We start from the raw sequence: 18712 nt of genomic DNA on the forward strand, positions 1-18712 counted from the left end.
TGCACGTGTGTGTTGGGGAGAGGGGAAATAAGGAACCCAAGTCTGTTTGATTCAAACTTCTGAAAGCATATTTCTAGCCAGAAATGAAAGGGAGTATTTCTTTACCTTTCCAATTGGAAAAATGATTTTATTAGTATCTGGTTTTTTGTTTTTTTTTTTCAGTATACCATTCCTACAGCTTTGAAGAGGAATATATACACTCTTCCTCTAAGAATGCTCTATAACTGTTAGTGAAAGATGGAGCATATCTGAGCCAAAACATGCTGGCAATAAGGAAAAGACCAAATCCTGGGCTGTGTAGTTTCAAGTGTTTGAATCATAAGGATCATAAGTTCATTGTAGCTATCAAAAATAAATGGAAACAAATAGCAAATACACTGGGAACTTTAATTTCCCTACTTAAAAAAAAATATCCATGTAGTACTGCTTAATCTAGACATTGTCCTCTTTACTGCTTAAGTTATTCAGAAAGTAGTTGACTTGTTGAGGCATTGTTTTAAGGTTGTTTTTTTCCTTTGCTGTGATGTAGCATAGCTCTAAGCATCTTCTTTCCAAAAGCATTGTTTTTGCAGCTTTGAATTTTATTCTCTTTAATGTTGCAAAAAATTCAGTTCTTTCTATTTGTAAAATAACGAACTCTTATTTGCCAAAACTTCCATGTAAGTTTTATCTTTAATTGGAATTGCATATGTAACTTGAGGGTTTGTTTTGTGTAGTGTAGAACACATTGAGGTGTAGCTTAAATATTGTGTGTTACATGATTTAAGAAAAAAACATGTTGAATAGCTGTAAGTAAAATACTGAAAATCTCGTATTTTACAGATGTAAACTGGGGATCATCAACTCAAGCTTTGACTTACTTGAATGCATTACAGCATTCTATTCGTCTTTCAGGAGTGGAAGATCATGTGAAAAACTTCAGGTGACAGTTTTATACAACAAATTATTTATGCTGTGTAATCAGTAGGGTAGACTCATGGTGATTGCCACGACTTCCATTAAACTGTTTACTTCCTATGGATTTTTACAGCTTTGAATTTCATTATCATGGAGATTGTCTGGATGTGGCTAAATGAACATTTTATTTTAGATTAAGAGTCCATTTCAGAAGCAACCCAATAAATGATGACCATCTATTCATTGTCATGCATGATACATCATGTTTTCATGGATTGCATCGTGATCTGTGAATGGTGTTGATTGTTAATGAAACTGAACTGGAAGATGACCTCCCAGCAGCTAACAAGTGTTCAGTGCACATAAGGCTAAATCTGATCTAAGCTAAAATCCCAGAGATGTGTGTACTGTCCTAAACACCAGTCTCACATTAGATATGTTCTCATTGCTGTGGTAAATAGGCTACAGACATGTTTGACACAACAGAAGGAGTGAACTGGTTTGTTATCAGCCACTGACAACAGCCCAGGAAGAGCTTACTGAAATAGGCAGTATCTTGCATTATTTATTCCACTTCATAGGAGCAGGCAATTCCAGAGGAAATATGCTCTAAAAAAGCCGTTTAAAAAAAGCATGTTGACTTACTAGACTTCGAGGAAATGGTTTATGAAACAGCTCTTTCTGATATCCAAAGGCTTACATAACATTAAAATCCCTGATTATTTACAAACACTGTCTTACCTCTGATGCTATGTTGCACTGTTGTCAGCAAAATAGTCTGACTTCAGAAACTGATTTGTTGTTGCTTAGCCATCAAGAGCAGCAATTTTCAGTCTTAATGCAAATCTCAAATTTGGCATAAGTAATTTATATTATCTTGCTATGATTAGTGTAGCATTGTCTCTAGTGCAAGTCTATTTTGGATCGCAGACTGAAGAAACAGACATTACAGGAAAATTCTTGCCAAATAAAACTTCTTGCTTGTGCTGATAGTGAGTGCTCTGCTGGCCAGTATGCCTTTTAGGTTCCATTGGAAGTACTTCAGCTCTTTTGTTCAGAAGTTAGTATGTAACCTTTTGAGTTGTAAACTTCACTAATTATTTTGTGAGGAAAGTATAGATCTTCTTGCCAGGTGTAAGCACAGGAGCTTTAGGGTAATATTTTTTGGCCTGATACTGGCTTCTTCTATGTAGTTTAGAAAAAATAAATTTCCTAGAGCTTCTGGAGGGATGGATACTTCACTGATTCTTGTCTTAAAAACAAAGTCTTCTAAAATAAACAACATTAAATACTTGATCTTTATAATTGATTAGTAAGAATGGCTAGAACAACTGAACTTGCAGTTGTTTGGCTTCTCAATGCTAGCAATGAGAGGAAAAATTGTGTAAGGCCACTTTTCCTGTATGACATAAGAATTGTAAGCTGGAAAGTGTAAGGACGTGACTGACCAATAGGGGAAGAAATCTACCTGCCTGGCTTAGTCTTGTCTAAAGTCTGTTTCTGATCTTTTTAAATGTGTAAGTTTTCAGAATTAATGGGATTTACTGATTTATTTATTTATTAGAAACCAATTGATCATAGATCTGCTGACAATTGTGGAAGATTGATCTTTGCTTAATTTAACATAGTCTTGTAAGATAGATGAGGTTACTGTTTTCACTGAAGATTGTGCTTTTGGGACCAGCATTTAGAATAAGCTTTTCTAAACTATATAAACTCTCAACATAAACAGTACTGTAACTATTTCTCCCAACTCTTATTCACAATTTTAGGCCGCAGTGCTTAATTATGACAGGTGCCCCAAGTGCACGTCCAGCTTTACTTCACCTTGTCCATGCTTTTACCAAAAATGTGGGCTTAATGATCTGTGGCCATGTACATATGGTAAGTGTATTCTATCTTTAAAGTTATATTGTGTTTTTTGTTGTTTTTTTTCCTTTAACAAAACTGTCTCTTTCCGTTTTAAAGAAAAGCTATAGTATCCTGGTGTTGAAGTAGAGTAGGATCTATTCATGTATGTGTCATCACCATTCCCACTTAGGTGTGATGCAATTTTAGGGAGTTATGAAAGTTGTTAAAGCAGCTATTACAGACATCTGTGCAGTATGCTTTTTATATAATCTACTTGTACTTAAAGGGATCTTGCTCTGGTAAATGTGGAGGATATGCATGAAATATGGTGGAGAAGGGGGATACTTCGCAAAATTATTATCTTTGATCATTTAGCACTTAAATTCCTAGGAAGCCTTATAGGAGTAAAGTGAACATTGAATTATAGTGTAGGTCTCTTTCTGACCTTGTATCATTTGGTCTTAAGTATTCCATTGGGCCTTGTTTGGAGCAGTATGTGGCAAGTTTTCCTCATTGTGTTTCCATGAAGCAGATATATTCATTGCTATGCTAATATTTCTTATACACCCTAGCCTAAAGAAAGTCTTACTAAGTAGTAAATTTTGTATCATTTAGCTGGTAATTTAGAGCTGTTTTTAGCTTCTAACTAGCTTTAATCCTGATTTGTTCCACTGGCAAGGTGAAACAGTGATTATTTCTAGTTAATAATAACAGTTTTTCCCTCCCCTCCTTCTGTTTCTGACCAGCCCTGAGTATTTCTGTAACTTTTCATCATTTCTGTCAGGATGTGAGAGTCCTGGGAATGGGGAAAAGGTTTGTTCTTGGGAACGTAATTTCAGCACTTATTGCTACTTCACAACAACAACAACAACAACAAAAAGCAACAAAAAATGAAAAACAAACATAATCACTTTAAGCACAAGAACAGAATGTGTCTGTCTTCTACTGAACACCCGTAATGATGGGACAGAAGGAAGCAAACTTCAGATTATTCATCACAACGCTATTCTGAAGAATGGTTGTCTTAATGCAAGGTGTTTGTTGTACTACCACCTGTCCCAAAACTGCAATTAGCTGCATTGTAGCTGTTGCATCTTTGGTAAATGTTACTGAATGCACTTTAGAGCAGTAGGATCACAGAGTTTTTTGCTAGATATTTTAGTGTCACTCTTTTACAAATATAGTGCTAAGAACATCTAAGCAAATGTAACATTTAAAGTGTGACTTTAATACAAACCTTGGTTACTCTTCTATATGCTTCAACTTAACCATACTTTCTAAATAAGACTTATCAAAAAAAAATAAAATACAGAATTGTATGCTTTTAAGCAGATATTGCCCAATTCTGTCTTCAGTAACATAACTTGAGCATTTTGGTGTCTACAAGGAGCACAGTGATACATACTGATGCAGGTCATTAAAAGAAAAAATGAAAGAAAAAATGACTTTGCAACATGTTTTTTTTTTTTTTTTACAGTCACAGGCAGAATTGTAGTCCTTTTTCAGACAAGTTTGATTTTGATTCTAGCATTAAAGTAGCTTTAAAAAAAAAAAAAAAACACACACACAAAGAACACAGGTCTTTACTTGTGCTCATAATTCTTGTTCACCTTCCTTCATGTTTCCTCGTTTTGAAAGGGTCCTCGGAGGCAAGCCATGAAGGAGCTGTCAACTGATTTGGCTAAATACCAGCGATGGCTAATTAAAAACAAGATGAAGGCTTTCTATGCACCAGTGCATGCAGAGGATTTGAGGGATGGTGGACAGTACTTAATGCAGGTGTACCTCTCTTCCTTTTTCTTAATGAAAACAGGGACTTCTAATGTCAAAAAAAAAAAAAAAAAAAAAAAACACAACAGAAATGTTTTTACACTTTGCTGAAGTATTTTCATTATGTAAGGTTATCTTAAACTCTTCAAAGCTGTATTTTCTCTTGAAATAAATAATTGAACCTTTACTAGTCTCAGTAACACAATTTTAAATGTATTATGTTCTTCTTAGGCTGCTGGATTGGGTAGAATGAGACCTAACACTCTTGTTGTTGGATTTAAGAAAAACTGGCGACAAAGTGACATGAGAGATGTTGAAACCTACATTAATTTATTCCAGTAAGTAGAAAATGCAGAGAGGTTGCATTTGTGTTCCATTTCAGTACGTTTCTTAAAAAGTGAAAGAACTTCTACCCCAATGTCTTTGTTGCATAAGCTTTCCTCCTGTGTTTCAGATAGACTCGTCTATACTGCAATACAGAAAAGCTAGGTTTTTTTCCTGGTACAGGAATTATATGAGCAACTCTTAATAGCTTTAGCAGACCCGATTTCCACATAACTCCTCCTGCCTCCAGAAGGAGTTGTGGCAGTAGTCTGAGATTTAACAATTCCTGTCTTCAGTGAAGGTAGTAGTGTCTTATGTGTCTGTTAAATTCATCAGACCATATTTTCTGTTGAAAGTGGGGGTTTTCTTACCTTTTTTTCCTCTGTGCAGATTAGGTGTAGAAAATGAATCAAGTGTTGGGCTGCAGCTTTCCCTCTTATAAGTAAGATACTTAGAGCAGATGCACTGCATTGACACCAAAAGTAAAAAGTAGCTAAAAGGTGGAAGAGAAAAGAAATCTGTCTGTACTTTCAGTAGTACTGAAAAGCAGACCAGTTGTGTCTGAAAATAATATTGACTGCTACTACTAATATTTTGGAAAAACATTTACGTAGATATTTCTTTTTGTTTTCCTAACACACTGTTAAACCTGTTTCATCTATATTTTGCACTCATTTACTATGCTTTTAAAAGAAAGATGGGAAAGGGATTACAGGCAGATTCTAGAAAAGGAAAAAGCGCACCCACTCAATCTTCCAGTTTCTTTAAAAAAAAAAAAAAAAAAGTAGGAGTACAAAATAGATTGGAAAATAAGGTGGTATGTTGGTGAGTTCTTGGGTTTGCTTTTTTCTTTATTCATCATTTACTTTGAAATGTCTTGTACTGGGAGAACTTTCATGTCCAACCCAGTAAAGTGATTCTCTGCATCACACAGAGAAACCTCGGGAGACAGTAACTGCAAGGCAAGCGCGTTTTCAGAAAATTTCTGGAAAATTGAAAGTTTCTGAGATGCCCAATGCAGTACCATAGAGATCTAAAAAATTAAATAATGGGCGAAACTACTTAAATTTATCTCAGTTTTCTTGCATTTGCTATAAAAATGTTGATAGTTGAAAAATGTTTCTTTAGAAGTAGTGAAACTTAATGAGAAGTGTTGAGTGAAATCTTGTAGAATTCCTCTGTGGGAAAAGCATAGGAGTTATCTGAATTAGTTGTAATGAGTTGTTGTAATTTAAAGACTGATGAATGGATAATGCGAGCAATATGATATGGTTATTTTATATTAGATTAGTCCTAAATCTCTGGGCATTCTTTTTGTTCTTCATTTCACTTAGACTTTAATTCTGACTATTAGTCAGTCTTTTTTTTTCTACAGTAATTAAGATTCCTTTTTTAGTTTCCAGTCTTTTATAAGAGTGAGTTTCTTCCCCATCACATACAATGGAAATAAGTATCTAGTATCTGTTCTCATTGTAACTTACAACTTCATAGATTGCTTTTAATACCCAAATGTTTTGGAAGTTCGTAACTATCAGGAAGATCTCAAGATAAATCCCTTCTTTGATGCCTCACTTTGCAGCATCACTTACGTTTTCCAGTTCATCTTGTCATCATCTGTGTGGAACTTGAATGGCCTGTTACTCTTTTATCATTGTTCTATATAGGACAGAGTCAGAGGAAAGGTAGTAAATAACCTTTCCGTGTGTTCCTTTGGAATTGAAACTGAAATTGTGACAAATGCATGATTTGGGAGTTTAAATGGCAACATTTAATCATTAATATTTGTCTACAGAGGGCATGTAAAGTAGATTTTCTGGGAAAAAAGAGGTAAAATGTTTTGTTTTCTTTTTAGTGATGCCTTTGACATTCAGTATGGTGTGGTTGTCATCCGCCTAAAGGAGGGTTTAGACATTTCTCACCTTCAGGGGCAAGGTAAGATTTTGTTTCCTGTCATTATTAGCTGTTACTCCTTTTAAAACCATTTTCTGAAAATACTAAATGAAGGTAGTTTATCTAAAAAAAAAAAGCGAAAGAAGGTAAGACTCTCACACCAGTCTTTTCATAGAATAAAAGCCATTGAAATAAGTGAGCCTGAAATGTGCAATAAAAATAACCCATGTTCAGCAACAGAATTTGCTTTTCTGTGCATTTCAACTATCTGTATTTGTAAGTTGTTACTTTCAAAGGAATTATATTTTTACTGAAATGATTTGAAGAACAAAATTGGCATTAGGTATTTCTAGATTTGGGCTGCCTGATCAGGTAGTATGAGTCACGTGTCTCTCCCTTCTTCAGTGCTCCCTTTGCCACTACGTACTTTAGAGACCACAACTGCAGTCTGTTCGGTTTCGAAATGTGTCAGGAAGATGTTAGTACCCACTGAGACAAATAAGTTTGCTTTAACTCTGGCAGTTACCAAACAGCTCCACTGAAGCGAAGTGTGGGGGAGGGGAAAAAAAAAAAGGAGCATTTTGTTTCGGGACCTTGTGTAAAGATAAACTTGCATTTGGAATTAGAGTTTACAATCTTTTTTTGCATGTAAAATGTTTCATGAAATACATTTTTCCCCTTTCTGATTGTAAAGAAAAGGAACCTCGGTGTGAGATGAAACCAGTAGTTTAACTCCATTAATATAATGGCAGAAAATGCAGTGCTTTTTTGGTGTGTTTCAAACTTAAGGCATCTTGTCAACGTTATGTTTACACTATCTGGATTTTTGTGCTTGCTGGTAACTGATACCAAAACCCAATATTTCTAAGAGGATTTTCCCCTTGTGGGGAACTTTACCTCAATGTGAAATATTTCTAGCCAGCAGTTATATTTAGCTCCCACTTTCAAATTCTATTTATGCTAGAGGTACTGTCATTATAGTGCTAAACATTTGCAAAAAAAAAAAAAAAAAAAAAACAACCAAAAAAAAACCAAAAAAAAAAAACCAACCCATAATGTAAATGGTAATGAGTACAAAATGAAACTTGTACTTCCTCAACGTTAGGTAGCTCTGTTTGATGTTTAGCCCTTGGTAATGCATTCAAAACTCAAAATCTCTTGGAAGGAAGTAGAGACTCAAGCTCTGTTCAGAGCAGGTACCTCTTTGTACTCAGAAGCTGTTCATTTGTGGTGGAGGTTTATTTTTGGATTTTTTTTTTTCCCTCTTTGCTATAGCATGACAGTGGCAGTGGAGTTGAGCTGTTTAGCTAAATGCAAATCATCTCAGTATAGGCACATACCTCCATCTTCTACCATCTGGGACAAGTCAGTTGTTTATAATGTGTTTCTTTGCTTTCCCAAAGAAGAGTTACTGTCATCCCAAGAAAAATCTCCGTGTTCCAAGGATGTCATAGTAAAGGTGGATTATAGCAAGAAGTCTGAGACAGACACTTCTGTAGCTTTTGTTCCATCGTCTAGTGAGAGAACTCCTGCTCTACCTAAAGGTAACTAGTTAAGGTAGCTAATTGCTAGTTAGCAGTGAAATTTGAGTTCTCATTCTTTCTCTCATTACCTCTTCAGTCCCTCTCTCCTCCTATTTTGTTGTATCTGTGAAAGAGAAGTTGTCATGGTTTTTGGGGCGCTGATGTCTGATAGCTCAAACACTTTGCTTTAGAGACTACAAGTATGTGAATCATATTTTTATGACATAAATAAAACAGATGATGGGCTGTGACCAACAGTACCTTTTTGGTTTTCTTAGTTAATTGAGTGCCAATAAAAATTGCTTGAGAATCAGGCCTTACAGCTATTTGTTAGCAATGTGGTTTTTAAGGCTGGTGAATTCACAGTGATGGTTTTCACCTCAGGCTTGAATATTTTATGATCTGCATGTTAACTAACACAAATGATCCAGAATACCTGACATAACAATAACCAACCTTCCTCTTTTGCAAGTAAAACTTTGGATTGACTAAACTATTGAGAAATATGATTAAGTTAGTATTATGTTCAAATACCTATTATTTTCAGGACATGGTAGACCAAACTTGTGTGCTTTTCTTTGTATGAAAATTCACTTCATTTTGCATTTTTCTTTTTTTGCTTTTTTTTATGCACTTGTACTGTTTTCATTAACATCACAAAGGATATTAACCTTTTTATTTTGTATCTTTAAAAATCTTCCAGAGGAGGACGAGGATGGAAAGACTCCAACACAACCACTGTTGAAAAAAGGCAGGCATTTTTCACCTTTTTGTTAAATCATATTTTCACATTGTTAATTTCAGTTTTCCTTTTGTACTTCATCCTACACATATATTTGAAAGACAGGAAAATATCAGCCATACAAGCTCAATTTGTTTCTTCATATTTGCTTTGGAACGTGCTTCATCTATGGGGATTAAGTGTGTTCAGGAGCCTGCTAAGTTATTTATGTCTTAGGTATTTGAGTCCTCATTTGATTTTGGGCACAGTATAAGTATTAATGATGTAGTGGGAGTGCCTCATTGGTCTATTCAGTCATCTTCTAGAGCTGTAATTGTTGCTTTTTTTTTATTTGTTCAGTAGTTTGCAAAGCAAGGGATAATGCAGCCAGTCGGTGAGATTAACATCTGAAATACTGTGAAGTAGTCATTCAAATAAACAGCATTTTCAGAGGTGAATTTTCACCTGGTTTATTTCAGATTCTTTTAAGTGCAGGTTTTTTATCTTATCTAAGAAGCACCTTATCCTATTTGATGTTTCCTTCAGAATTTCAGCATCCAGAAACTCTTGTTTCAATAACGTACTGAGATTACATCTTAAACCACAAGATGGCAGTTTGGAGGAACAGTGTGTAGTAAAGTAGGATACTAATAAGTCAGTTACAGATGTACTCTAAACTTCAGAATAAAATAAGGACTGAGAGGAATGTTCAAACTTCTTGTTAAAACTAGTCTCTTAACTAAGCAGAGGGAGTTAATTTGACTTTATCTTTTTAGTTGTTACTTAAAATACATTTTCATGTATTAATGTAATTGAAAAAGCCAGTGTTGTCATCTTCTCAGTAAATCCAATCTATTCATTGCAAAAAATAAACTGCTTTGTGCTTCAGAACCTAGCACACATTAAATTACTTTTTGCAGGTGACTTTGACATCTAGAATTAGCTTTTCTTTTGTCCACTTGAAGGAAGAAGAATTTGAGGAAAGATCAGTCCTGAGCATCAGGGCCCAAGAGAACGGCATGGAGCTGTGTGAGGGAGGGGCAGCGAGGGGGCAGGAAAAGGGTCTGCGCCAGAGGGCGGTGGGCACGGCCCTGGTCTGCTGCAGCTCAAGGAATGTTTGTGTTTGGGTGGTCATTTGTGGAGCCAGGATTTGGACTTGATGATCCTTGTGAGTCCTTTCCAACTCAGGATAATCTGTGAAGAGTTGGTGTCTCCTTGTGAATTAGCGTGTCAGTGAATTTCAGAGAAATGTTGTCACGTGCAAGAGGTAGCAACAATGTATCGCTTAATGCCCTGAATGTATGTATGAAATGTAATTGTCCAGGCAAACAAACATATCAACATCTTGCAATCCTTTATCAAATGTCTGCTGAATGATTAAGAGATTGAAATTTTAACTACTGAAATTAGGAGTTTACAGGCTCCCTAAATGTAGATCAGCTTCTATCGATTCAGTTTAATTTTGCAGCTTGGGGGATAATGGTTTAAGTAAAAAACATAGGGAGTCTGCAAAATATTAAGATCTTATTTGATTTTTGATATTATTAGCCATAATACTTAAAAATGAATGCTCTTTTTTTTTTTTTTTTTTCTAGATTCGAAGAGCCCATCTTCTCCTTTAAATTTGGCTGACCAAAGGCTTCTTGATGCTAGTAGTCAGTTTCAGAAGAAACAGGGCAAAAGCAATATTGATGTCTGGTGGCTCTTTGATGATGGAGGTGATGTACTTCATATTTTAAAACTGTTGAAAAGAATTATTAAAGCGAAGTGATTTAAAACTAACTCTTAATAAATACTTTTCAGATGGAATATATACAAGCTACTGTTAAATTCTCATATGAAACTATACTTTCTGACACATTCCTAAATTCTGATCAAAATGCAGGTTTGACACTATTGATTCCATATCTTATTACAACCAAGAAAAAATGGAAAGAGTGTAAGATAAGAGTGTTCATTGGTGGAAAAATAAACAGGATTGATCATGACAGAAGAGCGTAAGTTTACCTTCAAAATTTCCATTTTAAATGCTTGAAGAATAAGTGAGACTCTTCTTAGTAGCTTTTTTTAGTTGTTTTTTATCAGAGGTGTAACCATATTCTATTTCTCCTCTCCATAAAAATGTTCCACTGCCACTAAATAGCGTTGGGCAAGTTGCTTCAGAATAAAATATTATATGCAGCAGTCTGGCAGTAACACTTTCTCTAGTTTCTAACTAAAGAACTTCCTGGGAGAGCTTGAAGAGAGACTTAAAGGGAAAAGTTCTTATGTTTAAAAACGCTTAGTTTGCTGTTCATTTCTTAGCAGTATGCCAGGTTTATAGCAATACTAGTCAGACAATTTCATGTTTAAGTTGCCTTTTTGAAAAAGTGTTTTTATTACCAAATACTTACCTGTTTACCCTGGGGAAAAATCTGAATATACATTAAGGCTTTTTTTTGTACAGGATGGCTACCCTGCTCAGCAAGTTTCGGATAGACTTCTCAGACATTATGGTTCTTGGGGATATTAATACTAAGCCAAAGAAAGAAAAGTAAGTCTCAGAAAAACCCAGCTTGTTTTTGAGTTCTTAATCTATTTCATGAATAGAATAGAGTTGTTTCCAACATAATAAATGTGAGAAAGAAGGCAGTATGACATCTGGTGCCTTACAGAAATCTAGAAAGTAAACTAAGGAAAAACTCTTGCATCTAAGAACAGACCATTTCTTATTCTTTAGATCTCTAGCACTTACGGCATTACATTAAACTTGAAGTTGTCCAGTTGCTAGAAATCCGGAAAAATCTTTAAAAAGAGAAATACTTGCAAAAATGTAAATTCTTATTGGGTACTTAGTTAAATGTAATGAAACTTCATCTTCAAATAGTCTGATCTGTTTTTCCTTTAATTTTAGACTAGTTTGGATTTGTAACTTACCTAATTATGATCATGTATGTGAAAACTGATTTTCAAGATAAAAAAAAAAATACAAATTATGTGGAATATATCAAGTATCTAAAATGGTAGAGCTTTAGAGTACTCCTAGTGCTCTAGTATGTTTGTCTTGATTCTTGGGATTCCAGTACTGTAAAATGTGTAAATTAAGAGGCAGTGTATAAAAAATTGAGACTGTAGAATTTCATGCAAACATTTTTATTTCATGGAAGTGTTTAATAAGCTGTTTCTTCTGTGATCATTTTTCTTCTCTCTTTGAGAACATTCTCTGCAATAAATCCAAAAGCTTATTAAGGAATCCAATTTGAGTTAACAGTATCTGTAAATTAAATAGAATATTTATACAGTGCTGAAAACATTAGAGGTAACAGAATACTGTTAATGGGGTCTGAGTTCCAATTTGACTGCATGGATGCTTAGGTATAAGTACGTTCTGATATTACTATATATCCTAAATAGTGTTAGTGGTTTTGAATTTTCTGTACTGTAATTTTCAACCATAGAAGCTGGTAATGTCTTGTTCTTTATATTTAAAAAAAAAATTGACATTTTTTTATTTCACTGGATGTAACACGTACTTTTCAGTGTCCTTTGCTAAACTTTTCATTGATGTTCTGACTTCTCATGTCATAAGCTGCAGTTATTCAAAGATAAGTTACATTTCATAACATGCAGCAGCCTTACTTTACTATTGAAGTATCATAATGTGGGTGGAGAAAGTAGGATAATTGTAAATCACCCTAAAAAAGTTGGGTGCTAATGCTAAGTCAGGGCCTGAACTGGTGATTGAACACCTGGTGGGAAGGCAGGGCTGACCCAGTGCACCTGAGTGACTGGAAGGGGTGGATGCTGGCCTCATTTAAGGGTTGGCAGTGAAGAGGAGGGTATTTCTCCTAGGAGATCCCTGTCTATCTGAGGCCTTCCAAAGGTAAGCAGCCCTTTTCCTTAATTTCTGTGTCCACGGCTGCTGCGTTTGTGCTCATTCTCACTTGCTGCAACCAAAGACTTTGCCACCCCGCTATTATCGCAGTTATTTCCATCCCATTGTAGCATTACAGTAATCTGCTTTGAGTAGAAATCAATATCCTTCTGGCCTTCAGAAAGTTTTCTTTTGAAGCTGTTGATACAAAATCCAAGTAGTTTCAAAATGACAGCTTATATTCTTGAAAAATAAAAACTAACAAAGAGGAAACAAAATTGCACTGCTTATTTGCAGTTGAATGCCACTTTTAGGCTGTTACAGGAAGATGAAAAGAGCAGAATGAGAACAAAGCTGAAGTCCTAGTGACACTAGCATGAGACCTGATAGTAGTTTAGGGCTTTTTTATTTGTGACATGTAAATTCCTCTTCAAACTTAATAGTTTCTTCTAAATTCTAGCTTAGAAAGTATACAGTAACTAGTCATCAGCTTTGGAATAACCATAGTAAAATTCTTTAGCAAAACTCGTTGGTTTCTTTTAAACTGTCTAAAACTACATTTGCACCCAAAAAACAGTGAAAGTCACTAATTGAAGTTAAACTGCAGTATCTGCTTTTACCTTAATTATGACATATATAAGTAGCTGATTCAATATTACAAGTACAAGACAGTTTGCTCAGGTTTTACATGTCAATCAAACTTTGTCTAATAGTGTGAAAGTCATTTTTGACACAGTAGTGCCATGTCTGTTTTAATGACTGTTCTCTTGATGTTACAGTATTGCAGCTTTTGAAGAAATGATAGAGCCTTTCAGACTTCATGAAGATGATAAAGAGCAAGAAGTTGCAGATAAGATGAAGGAGGATGAACCATGGAGGATAACAGATAATGAACTTGAGCTTTATAAAACAAAGGTTCTGTATTCTTCAGCATGTTGTATTAAACACCATAAAACTTTATGTTCTACTGTATTTGTGCACATAATGCCATCTGGCTGATTATTGCTATTTTGTGTTTCTGTAGTTGCTTTCATGAGTAACTACTAGAAAGCATCTAAATCCAATGGGGGGGATCACTTATAGTTTAAAAAAAAAAAAAAAGGTGCATTTTATGATTGTGGGCTTGAACCATTGCATTTTTTTTTTTTTTAGTTGAGCCGAGTCTACCCTTCAGTGCTTCATTATTTAAAAAAAAACAAAAACAAAAACAAAACCACTACCTACCTAGTTGTGGTTTTAGTGGATGTTTAAAGATGTGATGTTTTTCTCAAGTGGTTGTGCACTGTACACTCCAGAAAAATTCCTTTTCCAGAGCTTCTGTGGAGGAGACTTCAGCTGCATCTTATAACAGGATGCAGACACAGACAAGAATCTGAAGACAGACTGATTAAAATTTCAGTCTTTGGAAGCTCTTAAAGATGTACCACCCATAATTTTATTTTCTGCTTCCTGAATTTTTTCAACTTCTCTGAGGATTTGCAATAGAGAATAAATGGGAATGATAGGTCATGCTGCACTGCAAATGTGAAAAAAGCAAGGATTTAAACAACATGTAGATACAGATTGACTGGCAGCTTATGGCAGGACCTAGTAACTGTGTATTACAAAGATACTCGAGGAAAAAACTTACTAGTTTTCTTATAGATGCTTTGCTGTCCCTCATATCTTACCTGCAAAACTTTCTAATGAGATCATAGCAGTAACTTATCCATTTCCTCCTGATAGCTTATTTGTTACTGCAGCTACCAGGCCAGGAAGAGACTTAAGCTGAGCTGAGAACAGCAAAACTATAAGTAGCTAATAATGAATGTTTTTTGCAAGTTAGTTTACAGAAAAGAGACCTGCAGATGACTGTGAGTACAAGCTAAGAAAGAAAATGGCAATAGGAAGAATGGGAGGAACATCTTCAGCAGAAGATGTTAAGAAAGAACAGAGTGATAAAAAAGGAAGTACGTTCCTAAAGATCACGATCACTTCTGAAATGCCTGCTTGCTCCGAGTGTACAAGATACCTTGTACAAACCTTGAGAGCACAAGGGCTCTTGCTTGCAGGACCTTTGGAGGATGATACTATTAGTAGAAAATCTGTATTGAAGTTGGCTTTTGTGGTACTTGGTTTATTTTAAGTTTTCACATTTTCTCAACCTAAGTCTTAGAGTCATAGATATTTAAGGGAAGTGAAAAGGGTACTTTCTATTCAGTTTGGCACATGCTTTCTAGAAATAATTCATACCAATGAATTATTATAACTTATCTTCTTTGAAATGAACATTTTTTTAACTTCTAGAAGATCTCTTCCTAACAAATTTCATTTTCGTTACAGACTTATCGGCAGATCAGACTAAATGAGTTGCTCAAAGAACACTCAAGTACAGCTAATGTAATTGTAATGTAAGTAAATGGTTTTTACTGTTATTCTAATTAATTCTAATTAATATAGAATTCTAATATGAACTATAAGTATATGTAAATACAGGTTGGGAAAAATGCCAAAGCATAAGATTGAATTATAGAAATAATCAAGAAGATATCAATGCTGGAAATATTTCAGAACACTTTAGAATTATGGAGCTAAGCTGCAAAAATAAGCTTTTTTGTCTTCCAAAACTCCCAAATTTTTCTTTATAAGGCTGCTCTCAATGAGCTCTTCTCCCAGTCTGGATCTGGGATTGTCCCAACCAAGTGCAGCACCTTATACTTGTCTATCTTGAACCTCATTAGGTTCCCTTGAGCTCATTTCCCAGACTTGTCCGGGCCCCTTTGGATAGCATCCCTTCCTTCTATTCTATCAACAACTGCACCACTCATACTGCTGTCATCTACAAACTTGCAAAGGGCTCACTCAATCCCACTGTCTGTGTTATTGATAAATGCACTGAAGAGCACCACTCTCAATACCAGACCCTTGAGGAACACCACTGTGACCAGCCTCCACGTGGATATAGAGTCAGTGACCACAATGAGCTAGCTATAACCATCCAATTAATTCCTTGTTCACTGAACAATCCAACATTTATATCCATATTATTCTTCCTTTCTCCGCTGATGCAGTCACTCCATTGTTGAAGGACCCTGGGGTGCATGTCATGGAGCCTTGATAGACTTCTGTCTATCTTGGTCTTGAGCTTGTTCTTCACTTGCAGGGGGAGGCATTTTGCTCCCCTAGTCTTTGTATAGAGGTTGAGGGATGTGAAAGGTGTGGGATGCCTGGCTGCCAGAAAAGATGGAGGCAAATGACTTATTGAGAACCTCACCCTGCTCCATTTCTGTTGTTGCCAGTTCTCATTTATTAAGGGGATACAATGTTCTTGGCTATTGTTTTCTGTCCACTGTACCTATAGAATACCTTATTTTTTACATCCCATGCCAGATGCAATTCCATCTGTGCCTTGGCTTTCCTGATCCCATCTCTGCACATCTGGATGTCATTCCGATATTATTCCCAGGCCACATGTCCCTGCACCCACTGCCTGTGCATTTCCTTCTCATCTGTTTAACAAGTCCTTGTTGAGCCATTCTGATATCCTGCTTCATCTGCTTGATTTCTAACATATAGGAATGAAAAACTTACATACTGTCAGAAGGGTGCCCTTAAAGAATTGCCAGCTGTATTCTGTTCCTTTGTCCCTAAGAGCAATCTCAACCAGTAATTCCTAAAACAGCCAGAAGTTCACCCTCCTGAAGTTCATTTTCCTGAGCTCTACTTTTTGCCAAGCCTGTATTCCTAGAGATCACAAACTCAACCAGAGCATGGTCACTACAGCTCGGAGTGCCCCTGGTCTCAACTTCTTTAATGAAGTTATCTGCATTGTTGAGCAGCAGGTCCATTAATACTTCACCTCTAATTGTTCTGTTCCCTACCTGGAAATTAACCTTGGCAGATGCCAGGAGTCTCCTGGGTTGCTTTATCTCACCATATTGCTTTCTGAGCAGATATCTGCATGGTTGAAGTCCTCCATCAGCATGAGAGCCTGTGAATGTGATGCTTCTTGTAGTTGTAGCTGAAGCAAGACTATCACATCCACAAGCTCCCCTTGATCAGGTGACCTACAATAGACCTGACCATCAGAAGTCCATTTTGAGCTGGTCCCTAATTTAACCCACTAGCTCTCAACATGTTCATGGCTGTTTGAGAAGCCATATTCTCTGTATTCCATCCACTTAACATAAACAGCAACTCCTCTGCCTGTTGTGCCCTGCCTATAGCTTCTGAAACAGAATTTGTGAACCTCAGTACAGTGTTCCTGTGGTGTAATTTGTCCCACTGTGTTTCTGTGACAGCAGTTAAGTCAGAGGTTTCTAATTGCACCTTGGGTTCCATCTTACCTGCTTATCTTCCAAGCTATATGTGTTGGTGTAGAGGCACTAAAGCTACCTTCTTAGAGAGCCCCTCCCCTAATTCCTTTGGGACAATTATTTTTTTTTTTTTCCCTGCTGCTTTCTAATGTTTCAGTGTTCCCTGGCCCTTCTCTGCCACACAAGTATATCCTCTTTCTTGTCAAGTCTAGTTTAACTTCTGCTGGTCAGTGCAGTCAGCTTGCTGTCCAGAACACTGTTGCCCTACCTGGGCAGTAGGTTTTGTCCCATCCATTGTCAACATGACTAGTCTCTGGAAGGAGCCCAAGACAATAGAATCCAAAGCCGTGAGAATGGCACCATCTGCACAGCTGTTTGTTCACATGGTCCATTTGCCTCCTCCTACCAGGGTCCCAGTCTCCAACTAGGATGACAGACAAGAACACTACCTGTGCTCCTTATCTCTTAAAAATCTTTCCAAGGGCCATAAAATTTCTTCCAATATTAAGTAATATCCTTGTTGCAGCCTAATGTGATCTACTTTGAAAAAGTAAGAGTGGATAGTAGTCCTCTGGCTTTATTGTACCAGGTAGTTGCTTGATATCATTCATGTGGTCTCCTGGCAGACAGCAAACCTCTCTGGAGAGACTGTCTGGATGGCAAATGGCTGCCTCACTGCCTCTTGGTGAGAAATCCCCATTTACTAAAATGCTTTGCCATGTTTTGGTGGCACCGGTTCTAATACTGGTCCTTGGTTAGATTGCTGGTGGTACCACGTTAAGGTAAAGTTAGAACAGGGCAAGTAGACTTAAAGTAGTTGTTTGAAGGAAAATATTATGGTGGTAGTTTGAAGGAAAATAGTATGGATATTTTGGAATGACTGTGAGAAGGCTGCACCAGTGTAGGATCATTTTTTTTTTTTTTTAAAAAAAAAAAAAGCTTTTTAAAATTTTAAAATCCGGAGTAGTAGTAAGTTCTCCAAACTAAGAAGAATTCCCCATTAAGCTACTTGAATATTAAATAATGGTAGAAGGCCAAAAGTGAGGTGTGGATAGAGCCTGTTGTTGATTAAGATAGCAGGATCTTTAACTTACTGCATTCTGAGTTTTTTTTTAAAAAAAAAAAAAAAAAAAAAAGCAAAAACTTGCGAGGTTAGGAAATTTGTCTTAACCTCTTTGCAGAATTGTACTTTCATTGTGTATGATAAATGTGTTGTTTTGGTTTGTTTGTTTTTCCCTAATGTGAACTTCAGGAGTCTGCCAGTTGCACGAAAAGGCGCAGTTTCTAGTGCACTCTACATGGCCTGGTTAGAAGCTCTTTCGAAAGATCTGCCGCCAATTCTTCTTGTTCGTGGGAATCATCAGAGCGTTCTTACCTTCTATTCCTAAGATACTGCTCATGAGACAGCTGTAAGGACATGGTACTTAAGTGCCCCGGGAAGAGTGACTGATGTGGTCTATAGATTATTAACATCACAAAGGCAAAAAGTGACTCTTCTTTCACTATTTCACTGACTTGAAAGCACACAAGGAAAGTCAATGTATTTCTAAAGTTGTGACATCTTCAGTTTTATTCTATATTTTCTGTA

General features: G+C 36.1%; 1 protein-coding gene across 1 annotated transcript in view; it reads left to right on the forward strand.

Moving 5' to 3' along the window:
* The window catches only part of SLC12A2 (solute carrier family 12 member 2), a gene marked incomplete at both ends in the record, with an annotated part of 51670 nt that extends 33158 nt beyond the window's left edge, over positions 1 to 18512 (forward strand). The window contains 13 exons of the mRNA XM_079548470.1: positions 823 to 922; positions 2670 to 2781; positions 4387 to 4527; positions 4750 to 4856; positions 6695 to 6774; positions 8136 to 8276; positions 8959 to 9006; positions 10572 to 10694; positions 10862 to 10973; positions 11423 to 11509; positions 13609 to 13744; positions 15152 to 15219; positions 18377 to 18512. Coding sequence (XP_079404596.1) covers positions 823 to 922; positions 2670 to 2781; positions 4387 to 4527; positions 4750 to 4856; positions 6695 to 6774; positions 8136 to 8276; positions 8959 to 9006; positions 10572 to 10694; positions 10862 to 10973; positions 11423 to 11509; positions 13609 to 13744; positions 15152 to 15219; positions 18377 to 18512 — 1391 coding nt within the window. The remainder of the gene's footprint in view (positions 1 to 822; positions 923 to 2669; positions 2782 to 4386; positions 4528 to 4749; positions 4857 to 6694; positions 6775 to 8135; positions 8277 to 8958; positions 9007 to 10571; positions 10695 to 10861; positions 10974 to 11422; positions 11510 to 13608; positions 13745 to 15151; positions 15220 to 18376) is intronic.
* Between the last annotated feature and the right edge of the window lie 200 nt (positions 18513 to 18712).

The sequence above is a fragment of the Tetrao urogallus genome (assembly GCF_951394365.1).
Source record: "Tetrao urogallus genome assembly, chromosome: Z".
Lineage (NCBI taxonomy): Eukaryota > Metazoa > Chordata > Aves > Galliformes > Phasianidae > Tetrao > Tetrao urogallus.